Raw genomic sequence first — 26,394 nt, 5'->3', positions numbered from 1 at the left:
TAATTAAAAACACTGTCGTAGGTAAACAAGTGTATGCAACTCGCGTAAATAGTGTTTACCAACGACAGTTTTTTTAAGTAGACATTTCAGCTCAGTTATTAGAATTGAAAAGTTTCACTAAACAACTGGCAACTTGCGTAAATAGTGTTAACGACGCGAGTAGAAAGTTTAAGCTATGAGCCTTGGCGAGTGCCTTAAAAACTTCTACGAGTGTCGTTAACACCATCTTTAAGCAATCGTTGCGTAAACTACTATAAACGCCAGGGTAGCCCATTGTCCTCCCAATTATTACATATTAGCATTATATGTCCCCTCTTATTAGTGTATACTCGATGCTCGGTGACGGACACACAGCAGAGTCATGTTGGCAAGAGATCCTTCTTTTTCCGTTTTATTTTACAGACTGAGAGTGTGTGCATTTGGGGTGTTCGATAGCTCGGGGTAAGGCTTTTCGGGGTTTATGGTCGGGTGGCTGCTTTGATTTTTGTAGTGTTACAGTTGCTGTTTTCCAGTTTTGTCAGTTTCAATGTTGTAGATCAGTTTAAAAACTGTAGCGCTAATGTATGGTCTTTTTTTATTTAGGAGAGCATTCAATCCATTAATATTTACATGCTTGTATGTTTGGTAGCTTTCTTGTACTTTTGCTTATTTGAGTGGGTTTTGTTCAAAATAGTGAGGGAATCGGGGAAATGTTATTGTCAACCACTGATGTGAGGCTGTTATGATGAGTTGCTTTATTTTTCAGACATGCAGTTTCTGTAAAAAGAAAGGAGCGTCACTAGGGTGCGAAGAGCGGAAGTGCTCAAAAAAATTTCATCTTCCGTGCGGACTAAAAAATGGTACACTACACCAGCACTTCGGGGAGTACCAGTAAGTTCTCCTTTTGTTTCTTTTTCTAATGTCATTTGATGTATATTTGTGCTAAAAGTTTTTCAACATCAAAGATACCTAATTTTAGATTCTTAAATAAATAAATACATTTAGGTTCATCATGTTTTACTGCACAGAGTGCACACCAAAAATGGCATATCTCAATTGTTTTTTTTTTCTTAGAAATAGTTTTTATATTCCATGATGAAATTCATATCTAAGATCATTGCACTGTATATAGGTTGGTTTGAGCACAGTCTTTGATATCTCGACTCGTTTGATTTTATTTAGCCTTACAAATGACTTTCCAAAGGTCAACATTTGAAATTTTGTTGTCTAGTGTTTAGACTGCTTAACTGTTAGATTGTAAATAGATGCAAGATCCACTGTAAAGTAATGTTATGTTACTTACACTCAAAAATAATCACCGAATCAAATTATTTTTGCCTTTCCAGACTTACATATGAAATCTCAAAACCTATCGATAACAATTTTAGGATATAGCTATTTTATAAGATGATCACAATAGTAAAAACATTTTACAAGCGAACAGTTAGTTTATTGTTATTTTGAGAGTTTAAACTTAGTTACAGCTTTTTTATTTTCTAATCGCTACCTCATTGCTATAACTCAGATATTAGACAGATTTCAGTGTTCAGCTTAACTTGAATTGAGCTAGTATGGTTTAGTGATTTGGTACAGAAAGTAATTTTTATGAAAGAATAAGGAGTATTGAGTTATTATCAGATAGTGAGTTATAATTTATACATTTTTCATAGTCCAGTGATAGATTTATCACAAAAATGCTTGTAAATATCATTTCAGTCCTATTGTTAGTTTTGCAAATATTAGCTTATTTTTTACCCATCTAAAAATAACATACTTCAATCAGCTCCTACTCGTCCTTACTGTGTGTGGACTTCTATCAAAAACTTTGATTTGTTATTATTATTATTATTAATTTATCATAATTATCTATTTTTTTTTTTTTGTGTTCATGAGGAGGAAAAACATGATTAAAATAGACAGAATAAAATCAATCAAAAATTAATGGGGCTGAATGTGTTCAACTAGATATTAGTTAATAGTATATCCATATAATGTTTTACTAATATTATGTTGAAAAAAACGTTTAAAATCTTGTGCTTCAGTTCGTTTTGCCATAAACATCGCCCGAAGCAGGATCCGCCAGACAACCTACAGAACCCTGGCGACCCAAGCAGTAACTGTGTTATATGCTTGGAGGAAGTGAAGCCATCGGACGACAAGCTATATGCTCCTTGTTGTAGGAAGGAGGCTTGTTTCCATCGAAACTGTATTCAGGTATTAGACAATTCATTTATTAATCTCTAATGACACAAAACTAACTTTTTCTTGTACAGTTTTTCAATCGGATGGATACAGACTTGACATGCACAATATTCTATACAAGTAGACAGTAGCAAAATTACTTTTAGAAAGACCATCTGTGTTTATATATTACATTCAATAGTATTTGCGACACACTTTTCCTGTACTGAGAACAATATTTTGTGCTTGGTCGCAATCGTTTGCCGGGGTTAGCTCAGTCTACAATTTGGCCGGGTGAAATTCCAGAGTCTGCGACGAGGGAAACCACTTGGCCAAAAGCTGGGTCTGACCGGAATGGGGCTGGCTCATACACGCGCACTGTGAACAAGTCAAAACATGTAATCAAGCAAACGTGCAATTATCACCACCAGGCCTATGCCGATTCACGATTCTGCACTCTCCTAGGGGGTCGTTGCTGACTACACAACTCGGGCTTCATCCTAACTATCCAATAGTTAAGCCCAGAGAGCCTAAAACAATGTGAGTGACGCGCTAACTTGCCAATAATAACCTCAACGCACGTTATCACCAGTCAGGGTCTACTCGGCTACTAAAATCCAATACACGACCCTTATATGCCATAAGACATAAGACATATTTTATTTACACAATACGTTCTTTATAAAGTACATTTCATACATAAGAACAGGTGTTTCGTCATAGTGATGTATTATATAGTAAAATTAATAGTTAAAATAATTAAAATAAACTCATGTAGAATATCAGAGAATTTTTATCTACATTATAGGGTTCTCCAAAAATTCGTCAAGTGAATAGTAGGCTTTCTCAATTATTTTATATTTTATTTTATCTTTGAATTGAGTAGCATTTAAATTTTTAAGATACAGGGGTAATTCATTGTACAATCTAAGTCCCATATATTGAGGGCTGTTCCTAAAAGTCGTCAATTTGTGATGTGGTAATCTGAAATTATATTTATTCCTTGTATTATAATTATGTGTAAATTTGACTGCATCTGACAAATTTTCCTTAGTGTTATGTATCCAATTTTGAATTTCATTTATGTATAATCCAAAAATGGTGTGAATTCTAAGATTTTTAAACAGGTTTTTACATGATTTTCTCCTTCTTGATTTGGTTAAGATTCTAATAATTTTTTTCTGTAAAATTAGTAGGGATTTGACTTCTGTTGACACTCCCCACAGTATGACTCCATACCTCAAGATGGATTCAACGTATCCATAGTAAACTGTGATACATGTATCCTGTAAACTGTGTACATGTGCCCAAGCTAACAATCATACAGTAGTTCACTCAATAGTCGATCTACAATAATAGGTACTAAATAAAATCAAAGTATCGGCAGAGCAACTAAACACCTAGTAGCTGGTCTCAATAAATACCAAGCCAAATGGCAAAATTGAATACCAGTCACACTTTTATTAAATTATTGAGATACTTAGTAGCAGTGTAATAAATAGAATATCTTAAAAACGCTAACTAAATATATCCAATAGCCGGTACGACGCTATACAAACTACCAAGATAACGTGTTGGATTAACTAAGTAACAAGCTGTTCAGCTTAAATTAAAATCATAAAATGACCAACCAATAAAACACTACTACTATCAAGGTGATATTAATTATCTGGGCTTCTAATTAGTAGGCTAACAAATTTAACTACTAACCTACTGGTGACTTTCAGTAGACAGAGCACGCCAAATCCTGTAGCCTAGGTTTGTCGGGCCTCAGAGTTATTACCAGTACAACAATTAACTTATGGCACAAAGCAATGTAATAATTACCAAAGACCATAAATATAATATATTATTTGTGTTTTGGCGCTTGCCCAGATCTGTTAGGATTTAGGAATATACTTTTATATTACTCCTGACACCTGTAAACCCTAGCTTCTGTCAGGCTTAAACCAGCACAGGTACAACTATAAGAGGCAGTTTTCAAGCTCAGGTTTATCGTAGTCCGAGCCCAAAATCCGGAAATAACCAAAATTCGCGCTGCGACCTTAAAATCAGGTTCACGAGCTCGAGACTTTATAAGCCGCGAACCAAACTGATAGGCTCCACACAATTAGTGTAGGGATAAAACCTGGTTTTAAAAGTTGGATTCACGAGTCCAATTAATTACAGATAGTCCCGGCTTTTGAGCATTAGTCCCGGTGGGTTCACGAGTCAAGTCCGAGCTCAAATGAGATGGTCAGAGCCCAAAACAACAATGGTGTTTGGTCTCCAACTCTCAGACCTGGTATGAGACAGGTTTAAGGTGACATCATGCCGGTTTTATCTAATTAGCTCCTTTATTTTTGATATTTTTTTTAAAACTAATGTTTATATATGGTTCCTCATTAAATTCCGAACGATTTCATTACCCACAACGTCATATTAAAAAAAAATATGTAAAAATGGTAAAAAAGGCTTATAAAACGTAAAAGAATTCTTAAAAACAACTTGAAACGACAAATAAATTATGCACTTAACAAAGTATTATCATTACAAAGACATTTTTACTAATTTACTAATTTCCTTTTTATTACAATTTTAACGATAAAATTATGTGTAACACATAAATATAACTAATCAGACACACTTAAGCCATTGTTATCCAACATAATTATCAGATATAGTTAACTGCTGTGGGAAACATCAAGCGAATTGTAAGTTGTTGAGACTGGTTGAGCACGGTTAGCGGTGATGATTTGATTATGTTGACAACTAAATACCACCACTACCTCGCATACGACCAGCTCATTATCATGAATACAACCTTTTATGACTTGATGAATTTAATAATACATTAGAACCTCGCTAATTCGAACCTCGGCAATTTGAAAACCTCTATAATTAGAAATGTTTGTCTGTTCCTCTCAGAAAACCTCTAAAATCCGTAAAATAATATACTGTACCGATGATTCGAAGTGATTAGTATGCTTAATGCAGCCTCTACAATTCAAATTTTGTTGCCATAATTCGAATTGTTACCTCCAAAATACGAAGCCAACCTCTACAATTCGAACTGCATTGCCGCAAGCCTCTGTAATTTGAATTTAGAACAAAAAATATGCATGTTCAAACATGAACTGGCGCTTTTATTGATGTTCCCATGATGTGTTCATTAGTCTCCGATCTTTCAAACTCTCTACACTTAAAACTGGGACCTCCATAATTTGAATTTGATTTATTCTGGCCTCTATAATTCAAACTCTCTATTTCAAACTTCTTATAATTCGAAATATATTGGCTTTCCTCTGAAATTTGATTTAGCGAGGTTTTACTGTAGATTTAGTTTTTTCAAAAATGCCGTCAATGAGTTATTTGAGGCGTTCTCTCCAAGGCACAGATTTCCCGAAACTGGTGATTTATTGGATGTTAGTAAAGCTTGGATGGTTGCTATTTGTTTGGTAATGAAAGCAGAATACATAAAATTTCCAGCTCAAAACTATGCCAAAAGTATAAAAACAACAGGGTTTCAACATTCTGGAAAGTCAGGGATGGTCATTGACAGTCATAGGAAAAAATTTTGGTCATTGAAAGTCATGGAAATAGGCAAGTAGTCATGGAAAGTCATGGAAATTTGCAATGATGGATGGATTTGAGGGGACTATTCAATGCTCTAGTCAGCCGTAACCCTGACTGTTGTAGCATTTTTCAGGATTTTTTACAAATGTTCGACAATTCAATTTATTACAGCTTATTACAATTTATTACATTATTATTTTATGAGTTTTGAGTTTCTTTTAGTTCATTGTTGTACCTATTGTACTCTATTGTTTTCTGTCAAAAAATATTTAAGTATTTTCTGCAAAATAACATGTCTAGGCAGTATTATTTGTGTGTGTATGTTGTATTATAATTTTTGAGTAAAGTTTGTGAGTCATGGAAATAAATAATAAATGGTCATGGATAGTCATGGAAAGTCATGGAAATTAGTGAAAAAATTTTTGTGGACACCCTGAAACAATGATCTTCCTAAATATGGACGTGTTTTAACACCAACGAAACTGATTTAAAAAATCGCAACAACCAAAATGTAAATAAAAACAAAACCATAGCTGTTTACATAACTAATATTACGAGCGAACTACAGTACTACAGAATATTATTTCTAACATTTTACAGCTAGATTATTTGAGACTAAAGAGTGTAAGAATAACGAAAAAAATATTCTTAGATTTCAAACTTGATTTTCCCTGATGCTTAGCACATACACACGATTTTTATATCTAAATAGTCATTACTTCTAAATTCATTTTAGTTTCAATACTTAATAGTTCTTCCAATTGTACTATTTAAGTAAGTTTAGATAAAATTAGCCTATCAAAAGAAAAAAACACCCCACATTAGCGCATTTATGAAAAATGGGCATTCATCCGGTTATAAATACCCGGTTATTTTATGTCATGTATATCTAAATTGAATCAAAATTATGCACACAGAAAAATCTACATTGCTTAAGATTTCAATTATCTGATTTCATGCAAACTTTTCATACAGGCTTGTGTTTATAAATCAACAAACTTTGATGGATTTGATGGAGACGCCTGGTTGCGGACTTTATTGCCCTCCCCTCGAAAGTAACGAGCTAAATTACAGCTAAGTCCCGAGCTCGTGAACCATGGCCCCTAATTCTTTTAATAAAATCAGGTAATAAATATTCTCAAGATTTTATTTTACGATATCACAGCCAAAATACAAGGAAAGTCGTCACTCACCAGTTCTACCCATCTCTCTACCCAACTTAACTCCACCACTTCACTGCTCGATTGCACGAATCCACCATGACACCAATGTCACTAACGAACTCGACGTCTCCCTAGACCAATTCTAGACCAATCGCTGCCGCTTGCTTACTTCATAAATAGGTGCGCGGCCAAACAACAAAAACTTACCCCAGGAAAATAGCCGTTTGAATCTTAAATTATCTGAAATTAATTTTACTAAACTCCCATTTTAGATTTTCCATTTTTATATTAGTTTTTGTAGCTATCCCAATTGTGACTAAGCTTTAAACTGCAAATTGGTAATTTTCATTTCAGCAAACAGCTCTTAGTGCTGGATATCAGTTCCGCTGTCCTCTTTGCAATAATGAAGAGGAATTCGTCCTAATAATGAAGAAATTTGGAATCTATGTCCCTTCCCAGTAAGTGATATATTTTACAGCCTACATTAGTGTACCTAGTTTATAGTTTAGATAAGAATTTAGATCAGTATCTCATACCAGTAGATACACCATCTTAGTAAGGAATTTGCACATCGACCATCTTTTAGCAAAAATAAATTCGGGGATTTATACCTTTGAAAGATTGTATTATCTTTGTAATTTATCTGTTTTAAGGAATGTTTTTCATGCCCATGTGCAATCCCATATATCTTATGAAATTTGTGTGTACGAGGAAAACCCAAACAAGACCATGATAAAATTTTAGTTGGTCAAGAAAAAGCAGAAAAAGCCATGTTAAATCTTTAGTCTGATGAGTCTGCAAAGGGGCATTACATTGAACAACATTTGAATTGTTTACAGTTTGTGCATCCTAGAATGTGTAACACAGTTTAAAAATAATGAAGACAATAATAAAGATTGTAACTCATGAGGACATACATGGTTACAATACTAGAAATAAAAGTCGTATAGTATTACCATCTTATAACTCCAAAGTGTTAAAAAGAAATCATCCTATGCTGGTGCTGTATTTATATAAATAACTTCTTGATTAGGTATTGATGTATTTTTCAGGTATTTATATAATACATCTCCAAAGAAATGCTGATAATAGAAAACTGTACAACATTTAGAAATACACTTAAAAAGTTTTTAAAATGGATTTTATTCTTTTAAAGAGCTATATAAATTAAGTAATGTGAATGCTGTTCAACTATTCTAAAATTAAAATTATCTGAAATGTATTAGGTTAGTTTTAAGTCTGAATTGCTTATTATATAATGTGACTATTTATTTTATTTTATGTACATGAACAAATGAAGACGTTTTGAGTTTGATACGGTAGATGCAATCCACAATCAGCTTCTCGCCTTTGGCATTGAGTTGAACCTTCTGTTATTGTGCTCTGATTAACTTAGATGTCCTAAATTGCTGAGGAATTACAATATCAGTGATTGCTTAATCTTCTAAGACCCTTCATAACACTATTACTGACTTCATATATGGCTTATGAATTAGTTATTTGATTCATATAGTTTTAATCAAACTCTAACCCATTCTTTACTTCTGTAACTAAAGAAGGAAATGTCATAATATAAGATAAAATAAAATCATTTAACTTACATTTAATTCATTACATTACATTGCATTACATTCACTTTATACAAGCTATGTACATATAGTGTCAATGGAGTACAATTTATTATAATAATCACATACAGTACACTCCTGATTATCCAAGCCCCGGTTATGTGAGCCCTCAGGTTATCCAAGGTAGCTTTTGGGCTAAATATATTTTTTAAATTTATGGTTGGAACACAAAAATTACCTTAAAAACGTATGTTTCTGTATAACCTAAAGTAAAAGTAGCAAGTAAATTCCGGGAAATTCCATGCAGTCACTGTTACAGTACTATTTAGTGTCTGTACAGTTTGTCGATCAGTCAGTGCTTCATTGTCAGTCTGTCATAGTTGAAATATTGTTGTTTGAGTGACGTTTGTTATCGTGTTTATCATTACAGTATAATGAGTGAAAAACGTAAAAGGGTGGTGGTTTTAATTGAATGTTGTTGTTTTCTTTAATAACGCCACTTGATTCTGAACATTATTTGCATTAAAATTACATTTTATCAATTATATTCAATGTAAAAGCCATACATTATAAGTATTTGACTTCCTAATATGGTACAGTGACTCCTAACCTCAAAATCTAAGCGACCTCTGTGTTATCTGAGATTCTCCATTTCCGAGGTAGTCTCGGTCCCATCAACCTCGGTTAATTGGGAGTGTATTGTAATTGAACCTATACATTGGGGATCACATTAACTTAAACAGCAAATTTCTTACTTTCATCCCCTATATAGTATGTGGAAAAAGTCAGTAGCGGCTGATCCATAAGGATTCTGGGAGTACTCCCATTTTCAAGATAAAAGTAAAAATAGTGAAAATAAACTTAAATAAGATTTTTATTCCTGCAGGATCAGTGTTTTTAGGACGGGTGATAATGGACACAATATATTTTTGCAACAGGTAGTACACAGGGAACTGCATGGAAAGATTTGACCAATCACAGCCCTGCGTCAGGCTCTAATGCAATAGATATCGGGCTTTTGGGACTCTGTCCAAACAGTAGTTCTAACTATTGCCACAACGAGCGCTGAGCACTGGGATCTGTTGACTGTCCCAATATGATCAGTGAAAAGTGAATACAGTACCTATCTAGTGATTTGTAGAGGTTATGTTCATCGTGCTGCTAGTATTCGGTGTTAACTTACATACTAAATTGTTTCTCTAGAAATGTTCAGGGGTGCTAGTGAATTCTGTTAAAAATATTTCTGCAAAGTATACGAGTGATGAGGACAATTATTAATAATGAATAAAGAGACAATTAAGACAATAATGAATAAAACAGTTTATATGCAAAAATTGCCCAAGTCAAAGTTTGAATAACTCATTTTTTCTTTTAACTAAGACCCTTCCCTGGTAACCTCCCCAAAAAAAATTTTATGCGTCCTCTCTCCTCCTACTACTTTAACCCACCAGCCGACACTGGTAAAAGTAAGGTTTTTCTCAACATTTTTGAGTTTGAGTTTTGATCTATTTTGAGTCTCACTGATAAAAAAAAGTGATTTCTGAGTATTGTGTGTGTGTTTGTGGATTTGTCTCAACTACGTACTGTTCACCCTGAACCCATAAAGTGGTTTTTGAAATAATGTCTGAGTGTGTGTGTGTGTGTCTGCATTTGGATGTGTACGGAGCTACAGACTCCACCTGTGGTCCGATTTTGATTAATAAAGTATCCATTAGCCCTTGGCCTACAGAAAAAAATGATGGCTAATGTTTTTCTGTCTATAGTAGACAAATAAGACAAAATTTTAATCACAGTTCTACGATGTCCCGTTGTCAACACAACAGGCTACCAAGTTATATTTTGAGGCGTTGCACCGACATAGAATTTCTTGGAAGAGAAAAGGGATGCCGGCCACCCCAGCGCTGTTTTGTAAACAAAGATTAGTACAGGACAGTTTCCATGAGCAAATCAACAGTCATACACATACAATTAAAACACTGTTCATCAATCTTGTAAACAATGATTTTATTTCTACAAAGAGACCAGAAACCAACTACTTACCGTATACTGTATAGTGTAACAAAAGAGCTTGTTATTGCATATTTCTATCTCAAAATATAAGACTTTTTGTAACTGAGCAGAATGTAGATGGATTACATTAAAACCTTAGGACAGGAATATAAAGCCAACACTATTTTGTTAAATCTAAATAAATATTTATAGGGACGCTGCATGGGAGCAGGAGACCAATGCATTTGGTGAACTGCTGGTGAGGCACAGGACCTGTGACAGCAGAAATTGTGCGTGCCCCACCGGAAGACAAACTAACAACAGAAATACGTAAGTAACAGTGTTTTAGAAACTAAGCTGAAGCTCTTACTTATTCCAAGTTTAACACATAGTTGCATTACATTATATAATAAACAATTTAAACAAGCGTTGGCTTTGGCTACTGCAGAACAAATACCCCGCCACACGAAACCTGCAGACTAAGCAAATTTCCATTTGCCTGAAGTAATTTTTAATTAAATCTATTTTAAAATAACATTAGGTTCAATAAGTACCTAGGTTTGCTGCTACAGGGAGGCTAATAAATTGTGTATTTTAGTAAAATATTAATAGCTTAGTATAAAATAAATAACAGGGTGTATACCAACCGGGAGAACCACCTTGAATTTGAAGGGAGCTGGAAAAAGCCGGGATTTTTGGGCCGATTCCGAGATATATTTGTTTTAGCCACGGTAGAAGATTGCAATCATAAAACTGAGCATTTGCCCAGATCGCAGAAGATTCCACCCCGCGGGAGACGACATGACGTCTAGATGTTCATGATTTTTCCACGATCGAGGATAACTAAGATGACGTTTCCGTAACCGGTAATGAATTACTTTGGCAAACCATCAAACTCAGTGACTGACACAACAATGTTAGTAATAGTAGTTTAAATAATGTCAAAAATTATATTTTAGATTGTAACTGTAGTAGCACATTTATTAATTTGAATGGTAAAAATAATAATGAATGAATTAATTAGTATATTTCACCAGAATATTGAGCACCTTGCATCCATAATTGATCTACTAATAATTACTCTGGAAGAAATTAGTCCCAAAATTGATGTATTGACAGAGCACAAATGTATAAAAAGTTATATTTCTCAAGCATGTTTAATTAAGATAGTTATGAATTGGTTACGCATTATTCAAGGGATAAAGAACCAGGTGGGGGTGTTTCGATTTTTGGAAAAGAAGGCTTAACTTGCAAAGAAATTGAAAGAAACAAAAAGGCAGTAATAAAAAATGGAATGGGTGAATAATAATATAAAAAAAGAAAAAGAAAATCTAATTAGTTTGAATCAAGAACTGAGAAGCAATACAAGTCCATTTATAAAATGCTCCTACTAACACACAAAAATAACTATTAACGATGAAAAAACTAGTATTTTTCAAATTTAATACCGTAGTTGAATCACAAAACAGGCCAAAACAACTTTAGGCCAGTAACATTAGTTAAAAAATTGACCGTACCTAGAAATAATTCCCGGAAAGCTGGAAATTGTTTTAATCCTTATGTTTTATGTAGGAGTAAAAGGATTTGAAGTTTGTCCCATTTTTCCAGGTGAGCTTCTAACCTAGGACCACAAAAACCTTGAAATTTATGGTTATTTTTTAGTTTTTGCTAAAACGTCAAAAAAGTGTAGCCTACAGAAAAACACATTATAATCCCGCATCCATTGAGTATCTGGTGACGAAAATTGAACCAATAGTAAGTGATTTGTAGTAATTTAAATAAAGTTATTTTATTAAGAAATTATTGAACATCGCATATTTAACATTTATATTAATTCTACAAAATGGATTCCAAGTACATTTTTATTTAGAAGTAATTAATACGAATTACAACAAACTGATCAGATTTTTTTGTCTCTGTTGTGGTGAATCCGGAATTGCAGGTCTAACTTCCTCCTCGTCTGTATTTGTGTATTTGTGGGGTGTACGCACATCACAGCTTATTTGTGGTTTTTCTTTCTCTGGTGGATTGGTGCAAGAAACACCTTTACAGTGTTGTACATTTGACTCCGTTCTTCCAACAAATGTTAAAGCTGCACCACCGGATCTTCTTAACACTATCTCATGTAAGTGTGTAAAATTGGTTGCACTTAAAGGAAGAACGGAGTATTAATTACTTTGTAAATAATAATGTACTTGGAATCCATTTCCTAGAAGTAATATAAATGTTAAATATGCTATGTTCAATAATTTCTTAATAAAATAACTTTATTTAAATTACTATAAATCACTTATTATTGGTTCGATTTTCATCAACAGGTAATCAATGGATGCAGAATTTTATGTTCTACAACTCCATTACGATATGTTTTTCTGTAGGCTAGACAGTTTTTGACGTTTTAGCAAAAACTAAAAAATAACCCTTAATTTCAAGGTTTTTGTGGTCCCAGGTCAGAAGCTCGCCTGGAAAAATGGGACAAATTTCAAATCCTTTTACTTCTATATAAAAAATACCCCCACCGTAGCAAACCTGCAGACTAAGCGAATTTCCATTTGCCTGATTGGAATTACACTAAAATGTCTCCTTAAAAATATCACATTTATTCCTTATTTAAATAACATTAATTTAACGAGTACTTAGGTTTACTGCAAAAGGGAGGGTAAAAAGGTGTTTTTTTTTCTAATGTAATAGTTTAGTATGAAATTAATGCATTTTCCAAATTTGATCAAAATATGTTCATAAACAAGCAAACTACAACAGAACAGCTTATTCTCCATAAAAATAACATGGTAATTTTAAATTTACAGATTTTTGGAATTTTCTCCGTAACCATTTGGCGCATATTATCGCTTCAATATACTAAATTATTTGTTTTCTTAAGCTCTACAAAATGGTTTGGAAAGAAATTGCTAAATTTTAAGTTTTTAGCGTAAAAAATGGGAAAAACCAATTTTTACCCCATAAAACCCCCATAAACCCCTGTTCCCATAGTCCGATCATGCTGGTTCGCGAACTCGTTCGAATAAACATAGGTTTACACGTTTGTACCAAATTTCATCAAAATCAGATGATTTTTGCTTGAGTTATCGCGCTAACGGACACATATATATATATATATATATATATATATATATGAATTTGAACGGATGGTGTTTTGGTCTCTAGGGACCTCAAAACAAAAAAGTAAATCGGTCCCGGGTCCAGGTCTTACTATGAGTACTACGGTAATAGCTTATTCCCTATAAGGGAAATTCGCTAAAAGGATTAAAATGATTTGCAGCTTTCCGAGAATTATTTCCAGGCAAAAACCTATTTTTACTGGCCTACTTGGAATATCATTTACAAAGATTTAGGTAAAGTAAAGCAAAAAAAATTACAAAGATAAAAATTATAAATGAAAATAATGTAGTAGAGTCAAACTCTGAGATAGTAGCTAATATGTTCAATGATTACTATATAAATATGGTAGATTCCACTCCAATTAACAACCAAGGGATAGATACAACTAACACTTGCACTATTGCATTAACTGCACTATTGCATTAACTAAATTCTGCTGTAATCAAGTAAGTGAGGAAGAAATACTAAAATTGGTAAAAAATTTAAAAACAAAAAGTCATCAGGGTATGACGAGGTTCCAGTCAGTGTTATAAAATCAGCTATACAGTAGACCCCCTCTTAACCGACCTCGTATTAACCGATAATCGGATTATCCGCCTTTGATCGTAAAATAATACAGTTTGTTTTAACCGACCTTGATTTGAGAGCAGCTCGTTTTAACCGCCGCTTTCTAGGAATCTCGGCATTTCCGCTCCCACGCTGGGCGATGATAACTGAACCATACGCTTATCTCCACAGGATATGACTAACAATAAGTTATTTTGTGATGATCACAAAAAATATAGCATAGCCTATTGTCAGTTTGTCATCATCTTTCGTAGCTCGAGCACATCTGATCTGATTTGTTATCTGTGCGGCAAATTTATAACATCATAAAGTGCGTTAAATTTTGAGAACTGATTATCTTATCGCTTGAGTAAACAAACAACGCAACTTGTATGGAGGGCAGGGAAGGGGTGTTAACAACTCCAAGGTCAAGATAGTTTTTGTGCCTCGAGCCTCCAGTGAGAGGCTATAAATAAACGTCCTGTCCTGTAACAAAATGGTCGCTTGTATCTTTAATGACGACAAAAGGTTCTTTACTATATTACGATGTATTTGGAAAGCATTAATTAATACATTACAGTAGTAAAGTTATTAAAATAGGAATTTTATTGACTCTTGCCTAGTATTATAATATATTCACTGAAAGTAGGCCTATTTGACTTAACCGTGTTTTGTGTTTATTTTTGACATTTCTATCAATATGAAAAAGGAGATAAGAGTAGTTTATTTTATAAATAATGCAAGTATGACTTCAAAATAATGATTATATAATTCCAGATGAATAGCACTTCATTATGTTATGATTTTAGGGATTGCCCGTTTTATCCGACCTTTTGAATCATCCGACCTAGGTCCCATTAGGGTCGGTTAACACGTTCGCTGCGGCACGTCAAATGGCGGGCGTATCCCCAGTGCGGCGCAGCCCTCAGCGTCAAACAAACCCCGATTGCCGCGTGTGATTGGCTTTCCAATTTTGGTCTGATGAATAGCAAATAATGTGCGGGGATGTCCTGCTTTACAACGACAGTCGATGTAGTTCGCTAAACACCCACAGATAGCAGCACTGCTTGGAACGTAGCCGGTCCCATTGTAATTGTATTGCCAAATGGAGGGAAAAACACGGGACAAAAAGTTGATTTTTGACATTGCCAGACGGGGATTTTACGGGGAAATTTACTACCAACCTACACCACAACACCATAACACAACACCTGAACAAACTGAAAAAAAATACGCTATTTTCAAGTCACATACTACACGCTAACGTGGTATAGGTCCACTTTCGGCCGACGCTAGAGCAAAAACGAAGATATACAAAAGGCATTGTCGAGTGTTCCCGATGGTGTACGGACGCACCGGACGGGGGCCAAGCACCGTACCCGATCGGGAACGGCCGCACTCTACGTGTTAAGAGGGGGTCTACTGTACAACCTCTGGTTATAAATTCAAGCTTTGTATCATGAATATTTTCACAAAAACTTAAGATATCTAAAGTTATTCCAGTTTTTAAAAAAGTAGACCCAAAAGAAATAAACAGTTGTCGACTGTTGAAGACCTAAAGTCTCAGATAATTGCTGTAAAAAACAAGTGTATTGAATTAGACTATTTTCAAAAATACAGAAATTAATCGTAATCAACCGAAAAATCACTTGCCACAAAAATGAAGATTTTCATAGAAAAATATTGAAGCAGGAGCTGGCTAAAATAAAAATTGGAAACCAAAACTTAGTAAAAACTGTAGAAATCTTAAAATCTGACTAAAACACATGGATGGTGTTTTTGGCCTCTAAGGACCTCAAAACAAAAAAGTAAATTGGTCCCGGGTCCAGGTCTTACCATGAGTACTACGGTAATAGCTTATTCCCCATTGGAAATTTGCTAAAAAGGAGACCCAAAAGAAATAAACAGTTATCAACCAATATCTATACAACCAATATTTTCAAAAAATATTTGAAACATGTATGTACAACGGGGTAGCGGATTTTTACCCCCCTGGAATTTTACCCCCTGGGCAAACGTGACGTCACAAACCAGGGGGTAAAATTCCGGCCGCGAACTTTTGAGTTTCGCGACATCAGCTCGATGGATTAAACGCGGAATTGAACATATATTTTCACGGTTGTGAATTTAATCAGAACACATCAAATTATAAAAACCTAGAGTGTACGGCCCGAATTTTTATTCCCCGGAATTTTACCCCCGGAATTTTACCCCCCGGAATTTTATCCCCCGGAATTTTACCCCCTGGCCAGATGTATAAATTAGTGAGAATGATTAATTATCTTCATTCTGTTTTAATTATTAGTAAACATTTTGTTATTAAGTAGCCTTAATTAATTTCTTTGTAACATTAACTAAACGAACAGGTTTTTAATTTTAATTTTGAGATTTTAGTATTAGGATTCGATCTTTGAAGCCAACAGTTGGTTAATATGACGTATAAACAATCAACTGAATGATAATTGTTTCGAACATTTCTTTACGAAATAAATACATAAAGATAGGCTACTAAATAATGAAATGTTTACAATTAATTAAAAACAGAAATGAGAAAATCAATCATTCCATTTCTAAAATCGGCTAGGGGGTAAAATTCCGGGGGGTAAAATTCCGGGGGTAAAAATCCGGGGGTAAAATTCCGGGGGTAAAAATCCGGCCCGTACATCTTCAGTTGTCGAAACGCTAGTTATATGGACAGGGGGTAAAATTCCGGTTTTTATCGCTAATCTAATTAATCACGCTCTGGCTATTTTCATTAGACTTCCAAATCCGCGGGGGTAAAATTCCGGCCGCGAACAAACTTTTGGCCACTCAGGTTACTACGTCATAGTGACGTCAGCTTTGCCCAGGGGGTAAAATTCCAGGGGGATAAAATTTCGGCGACCCTGTACAACAGGCTTGCAGATTTTTTAGAAAAACATAACATTTTAAAGGAAGAACAACATGGGTTCAGGCAGGGAAGATCAGTAATAACAGCTGCTACAAATTTCATTGAAAATGTAATAGAAGACCTTGATAAAAACAAAAAAAAAGTAATTGCTATCTATACTCATGGACTTAACAAAAGATTTTGACAAGGTTGGCCACGTTAAATTTATTAAAGTGCTGCAAATCTGTGTAATTGATGAATTGTCCTTAAAGTGGTTGGACTAATTTATTAGAGGAATAAAGAAATATGTCAAAGTGACATGTGTTGAGAATGGTACTATTCAAAATTGTAGATCCAGATTAAAGGAGCTAAATAACTCAGTACCTCAGGGCTCTGTACTTGGTCCTCTTCTTTTTATTTGTTACTTTCATGGGCTTACTACAACACCTCATCAAATAAAAAATAATAATCAACTCATCTTGTATGCCTATGATTTAACTCTACAGATTGCTGAACAAAACTTTTTTAACACTCACTATTCTGAAAAAAAAACACTTTTAAAGTCACAATTGAGTTCCTTAAAAGAAAAAAAAATACTTTTGGATGTCATCAATTAACATGGAATAACCATGTAGATCATGTTTGTAGTAGGATAAGCTCCAAGACTCATGCAATTCGTAAAATTCCCTTTTATTGTGAGCTGAGCATTTTGATTCTCCTCTACTATATGGAAGAACATCAGAAAATAACCTTACTAAAATATTTGATTTTGTTAGGGTTATTAAACAACGCGCAATGGGGTGGATATGGAACATTTTATTGTCTATTAGAGTTATTACACAACAGCACACACATGAAGTAACGAGGACATTACATAACTTCACAACCGACTCTGGACATAGGAAGAATAATACTTTCATTCTTAGAAGAAGAAGAAGTCATATAGGCCTAAGTTACATTGACACTTGATAGCCTAAAGATTGGGGCATGTATGTACTATATGACAAGAATATAAATTTATCCTCTCTAACACCACCCCTTAAATTTATATTCAGCAAAATATGTAAAACACATAGAAAAAATTACTAGGCCCCCAAACATATTTCCTTTTTTGCTAGGTCTATGCATTTTAGAAAACAATATGTTAGGCTCTAAACTAACTATGCCTAACAATTCCAAAATGTTGTACACAACTCTCATGTTTAACTTTTGTTAGGGGCTTGGTCAGAACATCTGCTAACATTTCTTCAGAAGGTAGATGCTTAATACAAACAACCCCTGATTCAACATGTTGTCTCAAAAAATGATACCTAATATCTATGTGCTTTGATCTAGCATTAGTTACAAAATTTTTTGACAACTGAATAGCACCTTTGTTGTCACAATATACATCAAATGGGTTCAGAGCATTTTTTGGATCAATTTCTGAGATTAACTGTCTTAACCATAACAATTCTTGAACTGTAAATGACAATGCCATATACTCTGCCTCACAAGTGGACAATGCTACTGTTCTCTGTTTTTTGCTGAACCAAGATATTAAACTACCAGAACATTTTAACAAACAACCTGTAACAGAATATCTTCCATTTATTTTGTTTCCCCAATCTGCATCACAATAAGCTATTACATTTTTATTCCCTTCCCTTGAAAATTCCAATTTAAAATTAACAGACCCTTTTAAGTACCTAAAAATTTTTTTAACTGCTAACCAGTGTACCTTACTGTAAGAGTTATTGAATCTACTTAATAAGTTGGTAGCAAAAGAAATGTCTGGTCTTGTTATTTGTGACAAATACAGTAAACTACCGATAGCTTCTTGGTATGGAACACTCACCATGTCCGTCTCTTCGTCACTTACTGTCGTGAAGTCCAAGCCTGGATCAAGTGGAGTAGTTACTGGCTTCGCTTCGCTCATACCGAATCTCTGTAGCACTTTCTTGGTGTAGTCTTCTTGAGAGATCCAAATTTTTCCAGCTTCTCTATTTCGAGTGATGGTCATGCCGAGACAATGGTTGACAGGTCCAAGGTCTTTCATATCGAAGTGAGTCTTGAGAGTACTCTTCGTCTTTTCCATGGATTTCTTGTTGTTCGAGAAGAACAGCATGTCGTCGACATATAGAGCAATTACTTGTAGATTATTTCCTTTTCTTGAATAGTAAACACACAGGTCAGCTTGAGATCTCGTAAAGTTCAATCCAGATAGCACTTCGTCTATTTTTCTGTTCCAATTTCTTCCAGCTTGCTTCAATCCGTAGACGGCTTTCTTCAATTTCCAAACGTTTCCATCCTTTGAAGTAGCGATCTCTTTGGGTGGTATGACGTAGACGTCTTCATGAAGGTCTCCGTACAAGTACGCTGTTGTCACATCCATGTGATCTATCTCCAAATCTTCTTTGGCTGCCAAGGATATGAGGTATCGTATGGATGAATATTTCACGACAGGTGAGAACGTTTCTTCGTAATTTATCCCTTTTATCTGGCTACATCCTTTGATTACCAGTCTCGCCTTGAGAGTTTCTTCTTGGTTTTCACATGCGGGCTTAATTTTTAGTACCCATTTAGTTTTCAATGGTTTTACACCTATAGGTAGGCTAGTTTCTTCAAAGGTTTTGTTTTTTATCAAGGAGTGTATTTCTTTGTCAATACTTTGTTGCCACTGTTTTGATCTTTCACCACTTAGGGCTTCTTCTATGGTGATTTCTGTATCATCATTCTTTTAACTGTAGTATATTACATGATCAGGCCAAGTTTTCGGTTTCTTCTGTCTAGCAGATCGTCGTGGTGCTTCACTTGGTACGTCTTCATTTTCAAAACCATGAAAATCTTCATCCTCAGTATCCTCATCTTCATTTGGGAGATTATCTTCTGCATGATGTTCGTTCTCTTCAGGTCCATCTTCACTTGACTCGATTTGTGCTGAAAGGTTTACGTTGTTCTCCTGAACTTGCTTATTTAACTTTTGACTGGTCTCAGGATCCTCCTCTTTTTGGTTTTCCAAAAATATTACATCCCTAGAGATTGTAATCTTGTTCGTCTTAGGGTCGAGAAGTCGATATCCCTTTGTTGATGCACAGTAGCCTACAAAAATAAATTTTTGTGACTTTGGGTCCCATTTCTTTCTTTGCGTTTTTGGTATATGTACCATGGCTTTGCATCCAAATACTCTCAGGTGAGCTAGACTGGGTTTTCTCCCATGCCATATCTCATAAGGTGTTCGATCTCCAAGGATTGCTGAAGGCGAGCGGTTTGTTAAGTACACAGCTGAAGAAATAGCCTCAGCCCAATATATTTTAGGCAGGTTTGCATCAAACAACATTGTTCGAGCTTTTTCAACTAATGTTCTATTGGCTCGCTCCGCGACTCCATTTTGTTGAGGGGAGTAGGGAGTCGTAAGTTGGTGAACAATTCCTTCAGAAGAAAGATAGTTCTTCATTTCTTCATTGACGTATTCGCCACCATTATCCGATCTGATTTTCTTTATTTTCGCTCCTGTTTGTTTCTCGACCATGGCTTTGAAACTTTTTAAGATTTTTGTCACCTCAGATTTTTCTTTGAGAAAATACACATACATGAGTCTTGAGAAGTCATCAATGAATGTCAAGAAGTATCTTCGTCCGCCGACAGATGCAGTTTCCATAGGTCCACAGAGATCTGTATGTACAAGGTCTAGAATATTTTCAGAGTACATTTTGCTCCGTTTGAAAGGTAAACGTGTCTGTTTTCCCATTATGCAAAGCTCGCATGGATCTTCCACTACAATATTGTCGTCTAAGCCTGTGGATATTTTAGACAGCTTTAACATACCTTTCCTGTTCAGATGGCCTAATCTACGATGCCATAAAATACCTTTATTCTCAGAATAAAAACAGTTTTTTATTTCTGTTGTATTCATACAATAAATTCCATTTTTTAGATGAGCTGTTGCAACTAAATCACCTGTCTCATTATTATGAACATAACCCCCACTTTTGTCAAAGGTTACAGTGTGTCCCTTCTTAACTATCTTACTCACTGATAGTAGGTTAACTGCCGAACTTGGTATGTGAAAAACATCATTTGCTTCTACGTCTACAACTTCACTACCATTATATAGCTCAAGATCTACAGTGCCAGAACTAACTGCAACTAGATCTGAACCATCTGCTGAAACTATTGTACAGCTATTTGGTTTTAGATTGCTAAGCTTATTTACATCGTTTGTTATGTGCGTGGACGCACATGAATCCAAGTACCATAAACCTTCATTATGGGTACGCCGATGACTGTCTACCGCCAGAAAAGCATTTTTCTTACTTGTATCATGGCTATTTTCATGTTTGTACTCATTAGGCCTACTTTTATTGGGCCTATCTGAAAATCTAGATTCATTAGGTCTAAACCTACTGTTTTGGTTAGGCCTATTAGATTTATTGTTACTACCATTTGATTGAGGGCAATTCTTAGCTAGATGGTTAGGCTTATTGCACCTAAAACATTTTAGCGGTGTTGACTTATTGGACCTAAACTGTTTATTGGCATAAAGAGCAGATTCGCCGGTCCAGTCCTCGGATTTCACATCCTGAAGGAGTTTTACTTTGATAGAATCACCAGTGATAGGTGTTCCCGAATTTTCTAATGCCATGATCATCGGTTTGTAGTGATCAGGCAAACCTGCGAGTAGCAAGGTACCAATCCACCCCTCACTAACATTAAATTTCATTTCATTTAACTTAAAAGCTGTTGTTATGATTCTATCACAATAATCATCAATAGACTTACATTTTTCAAGCGTGGTTGTGACTAAGGTTTTTAGTAGGCCAACTTTCCTTGTTAAGCCAGAATCCTCAAAGGCCTTTTCCAGGGCTTTCCAAGCTTCTGCAGCCGTTCTCGTGTCTCTGATGTGAGAATAATTAATCTTATCCACAAATAAAACTATTCTTGAATGGGCTTTCTTGTCTTTTTTCTTCCAGTTATCACTGATGGGGTCCGGTGGGGTTTCCTCTATGACATCCCAAAGGTCATCATGTACGAGATAGGCCTTCATAGCAAATTTCCAAGTTGAGAAGTTTTCCCTCCCCTGTAGTTTTTCAACAATAGGTAGACCTGAAGAAGCACTCATTTTTTGTCGGTACTGTCTTCAAAACTATGAACAAAAGTCTCACGTAGTCGCACACGGCACAACCTATGTGTAGGTTAGGATCAATCGTTACTCGCGAACCCGTGAACAAACCGATATCGCAATGTTCCAGTTATTAACATCCATATCCACAAACGGCCTCTGGGCCCATAACCACTGTTAGGGTTATTAAACAACGCGCAATGGTGTGGATATGGAACATTTTATTGTCTATTAGAGTTATTACACAACAGCACACACATGAAGTAACGAGGACATTACATAACTTCACAACCGACTCCGGACATAGGAAGAATAATACTTTCATTCTTAGAAGAAGAAGAAGTCATATAGGCCTAAGTTACATTGACACTTGATAGCCTAAAGATTGGGGCATGTATGTACTATATGACAAGAATATAAATTTATCCTCTCTAACAGATTTCAATGGTTTGATTTGAATATTAGTCATACAGAGAAGGTGATTAGAGCTCTTTTAAAATGAACTTCCAATACTCCATGCATGGATAAATTTCAGGAATTAAGAATATTTACTGTGGTAAATCTGTATATATTTCAAACAATAACGTATGTAACAAACAATGAAGAGAACAAAGTAAAATTAGAAAATGTGCACTGCTATGACACAAGAAATTTAAAAAAAAAATTGTACTTAATCACCACAGAATTAGTCTACACTGAAAACAACCTTCATAGTGCATATGGTGGAAGGAAAATACATAGGTGTGCTATTCCTGTCATTTGCTGACGTCATCCAGATTGCAAACAAAAAATCTGCTGATGTATTGCCATATAAGTATATATTTGTTTCGATGTTATTGTTATTTTTTTTATAACTTTTCTAAATTGCAAAATGGTGTTTGCAATTTGATTGACGTCAGCATATGACAAGAATAGCACACATATGTATTTTCCTTCCACCATGGCATACATGTGCTGGAAATGATTTTACAGTAACTTGCCACATGAAATTAAAAATGTAATTGATCTTAAACTTTTGTAATGAACATGAAACAACTTCCTTTTAGACCATCCATTATACTCTATTGAAGACTTTTTCAAGATATCATAGTCAATATGGAAATCATTCTCAGACATGCCACTGACTTGATTATCTAAACTGATTGGGAAAAAGGGGGAAACCCCAAATATGTGTGCATTTAACTTTGTCATATTTAGTTTTAGTCTTGATGCCATTCATGTACAAAACAATATGTATATTGAATAAAGTGGTTTGAATCTGAATCTGAGCAGCAATATTTGGATCAAAGAGCTGGTTTTAGCGAATTTCCCTATAGGGAAGTAGCTATTACCGTAGGTGGCATGGTCTAGGCCCGGGACTGATTTACTTTTTCATTTTGATGTCCCCAGCGGCCAAAAACACCATTCGTTCAAATTTTTATATATTTATATATATATATATATAAATCTATATATTATATAAATATATAAAAATTTATAAATTTATAAAAATATATAAAAATTCTGTGAACACGATAACTTGAGTAATTTTTATCCGATTTTGATGAAATTTGGTTTGAAGGTGTAAGGTGGGATAAACTTGAATGAGTTTGCGAACCAGCATGATCTAATCATGGGAACGGGGTTTTACAGGCGGTTTTATGGCGTAAAAATTGGTTTTTCTAATTTTTGAACCTCTAAACGCAAAATTTTCCAATTTCTCTTCAGACCTTTTAAAGAGCTTAAAAAAAAAAAAAAAAAATTAGTATATCAAAGTGTTTTTGTACAATTATTGGTTACGGAGAAAATTCAAATAATTGTTATTTTAAAATTCCCATGTTATTCTTTTGGGGAATATTGTAAAATGTTGTAGTCTGCTTATTTATGGATATATTTTGACCAAACTTGGTAAATGTATTTATTTTATACTGAAAACACACTTGTTTATCCCTCCCTGTAGCAGCAAGCCTATGTAATCATAAAAATTAATGTTATTTAAATACATTTAATTGGAAATCAATTCAGGTAACTCTGGAAATTCGCTTAGTCAGCAGGTTTGCTGCGGCTGGGGTATTTTAGTTTTATACCTAGTTCTAAAATGAACTTAACATACATAATCTACAGAAAATGGGTTTCGGAGATTAAGTTTTGAACAAAATCAAATTTGAGAATTTATTTTGTTTCCATTCCACATTAGGTTCCATATTATCATATTAGTTTTCTCAGTATTCAGCTGTGCAACTAAGCGAGTTTAGTATTGAGTGAAGTGCGATTTTTGCATAGAAGTGTGGTGGCTCGTGTTTTATTTTGTGTGTATTTCATAAATTCTAGATTGACATTGACATAAGACAGCAAAATTGTGCAGTGTAACATTGGTAAGGCCAGTTAAAAACATTAGAGGACTCAATAACAGTACTCTCTGCTCATTTAAAAGGGCTAAAAAGTTAAAATAATAAAATCTTATAATCCTGGGATTGATCCTGGGATCAGCTTAGAGAAGTCCTGGATTTGGATTAAAACCCCGGGATTGAGACCCCTAGCAAAATACTCCATAGTGATTGAGTACTACAGTCTAGTATAATTTTTAACCTCTATGGTGGTTAAAAATAAATAAAATTTGGTGACTAAATATATCATTTGGGCTACTACTTTACAGCAACAGACCATGGTTTCTGCAAATTGCTTTGATTTCATATTTTATATTTATTAGATTCGAAAGAGTTGACACAGGCCACAGATATTTTTACTAACATATATGGTTAGCAATTGATAGCATCTGCTTGATATTGTGATCAAGACGGACACGATTTTAAACCTGCAAATCTGTTCCATGATAAGTGTAGAGAATAAAATAAACAATAAGATTAATTTTCTCTTCTTTCAGTAAGTGGGAGCTCATTCTGTGCCAGTTCTGTGGTTCCCAAGGAGTCCACGTAAGCTGTGGAAAACTGGAAAGTAAAAATCCCACATTTTCCTGCTCAATTTGTTTACCACGAGGTAAAATTGTTAATTGTTCTCTACATCATTTGTGGTTTCACTTTTAAGCTCCTCTGGGGGTGGTAAATAGTCTTTATTCACTTTTGACTAATACTAATTGTTTTAGTCTCTTAAAAACATGATTCAACATTTATTATACTAAATGTCAAATGGTAGAAAATTGTTTGGTTCTGAATTTATTTAAGAATGTAATTCAGTCTTACTTTTTAACACATTCGCTGTGGTTGCATCCAGATTTGGTTTCATCCAATAGGAGAGGTATATACTGGGTTCCAGTCATTGTGGACGTCTTGGTTTGTGTTTTGCAAGAACCCAACAGATAGCAGCACAAAATAAAATTGCTAGCAGGCTCTCAGTATTGCCAAATGGAGGAAATAAGCTGGTTCGAAGTACCCGGATACACCATAAAAAAATACTACACAAACAAAATAATAAAAATCTATTTTATTTCAAAAATTGTTTACAATATACAGGGTGGGGACATATTTTACCTAGTGGTTCCTTGGGTCAAAATTAAGAGAAAATCAAGAATAATTTTTTTTCCAAAATCACTTTATAAGCAGATATCCGCCATTTTGTATTTTTTACATTAACTTTCTTATCTTTAAATTTTTTCAACCGATCCTTATAAAATTTTGTATGTATGTTAAGGTAAAAGAGACCCATGTTAGAAAAAAGGTTTATCTTGATTCAACTTAAAATTTCAAAATGGCTGATTTTATGAAAAAAATTTCAGGAACACTTTTATTTAGCATTTTTAATTCCCTATCAAACGAATACGTTACCAAGATCAAAAAGATCAAAATAAGATATAGGTGAAATTTTGTGATTTTTTGTTGTAAAATGGGGTAGAATAAGGCAGAAGCTAGTCAGGCTTACGCTATTTTACAACAAAAAACCGTAATATTTAAGCTGTTTCTTATTCGATCTTTTTAATCTCGGTATCGTTAAGTTTAGAATACCCTAGCATACATACGTACGTACATTAGAATACACATATGTAATAAATATTTTATAATAAATAATTTAATGAACAATTTTTTTTTTCAGAATGAGGCTGGAAAACACATATTTTTCAAAAACAAAAGACTATAACAGAAATATGAGACTGTGAAGTGGGACTTACCAAATAATTGTTTTATGTTTTTTTTTGTTTGTAGTGTTAATAAATTATTTTATGTATGAATGGTCTTTGAGGTTCCTGAGGCTCAAAAGCTCCAATAGTAAAATATTTTAATTAGTGATGGGTCGGTTGCTGATTTTATTGGTTCGGTTTCGGTAAGGTTTTTTTAAATATCGGTACTCGCTCGTCAGTTATCCCCCTTTAAATTACTTATTTAAATAAAA

At 34.3% G+C, this 26,394-nt stretch overlaps 1 protein-coding gene across 1 annotated transcript in view; it reads left to right on the top strand.

The window, feature by feature from the left end:
* The window catches only part of LOC128999082 (PHD finger protein 7-like), a 28,915-nt gene extending 2,521 nt beyond the window's left edge, over nt 1-26,394 (top strand). Inside the window, exons 3-8 of the mRNA XM_054425438.1 lie at nt 746-870; nt 2,022-2,193; nt 7,233-7,336; nt 10,643-10,765; nt 24,935-25,047; nt 26,098-26,394. Of these exons, the coding sequence (XP_054281413.1) occupies nt 746-870; nt 2,022-2,193; nt 7,233-7,336; nt 10,643-10,765; nt 24,935-25,047; nt 26,098-26,102 (642 nt within the window). The 3' untranslated portion in view covers nt 26,103-26,394. The remainder of the gene's footprint in view (nt 1-745; nt 871-2,021; nt 2,194-7,232; nt 7,337-10,642; nt 10,766-24,934; nt 25,048-26,097) is intronic.

This window comes from Macrosteles quadrilineatus, unplaced genomic scaffold (genome assembly GCF_028750875.1).
Source record: "Macrosteles quadrilineatus isolate MER2022 unplaced genomic scaffold, UCM_ALF_1.0 Scaffold_7__1_contigs__length_78375512, whole genome shotgun sequence".
Classification (NCBI taxonomy): Eukaryota; Metazoa; Arthropoda; class Insecta; order Hemiptera; family Cicadellidae; genus Macrosteles; species Macrosteles quadrilineatus.
Note: the sequence above shows the minus strand (reverse complement) of the source record. Positions and strands in the feature narration are given on the sequence as shown.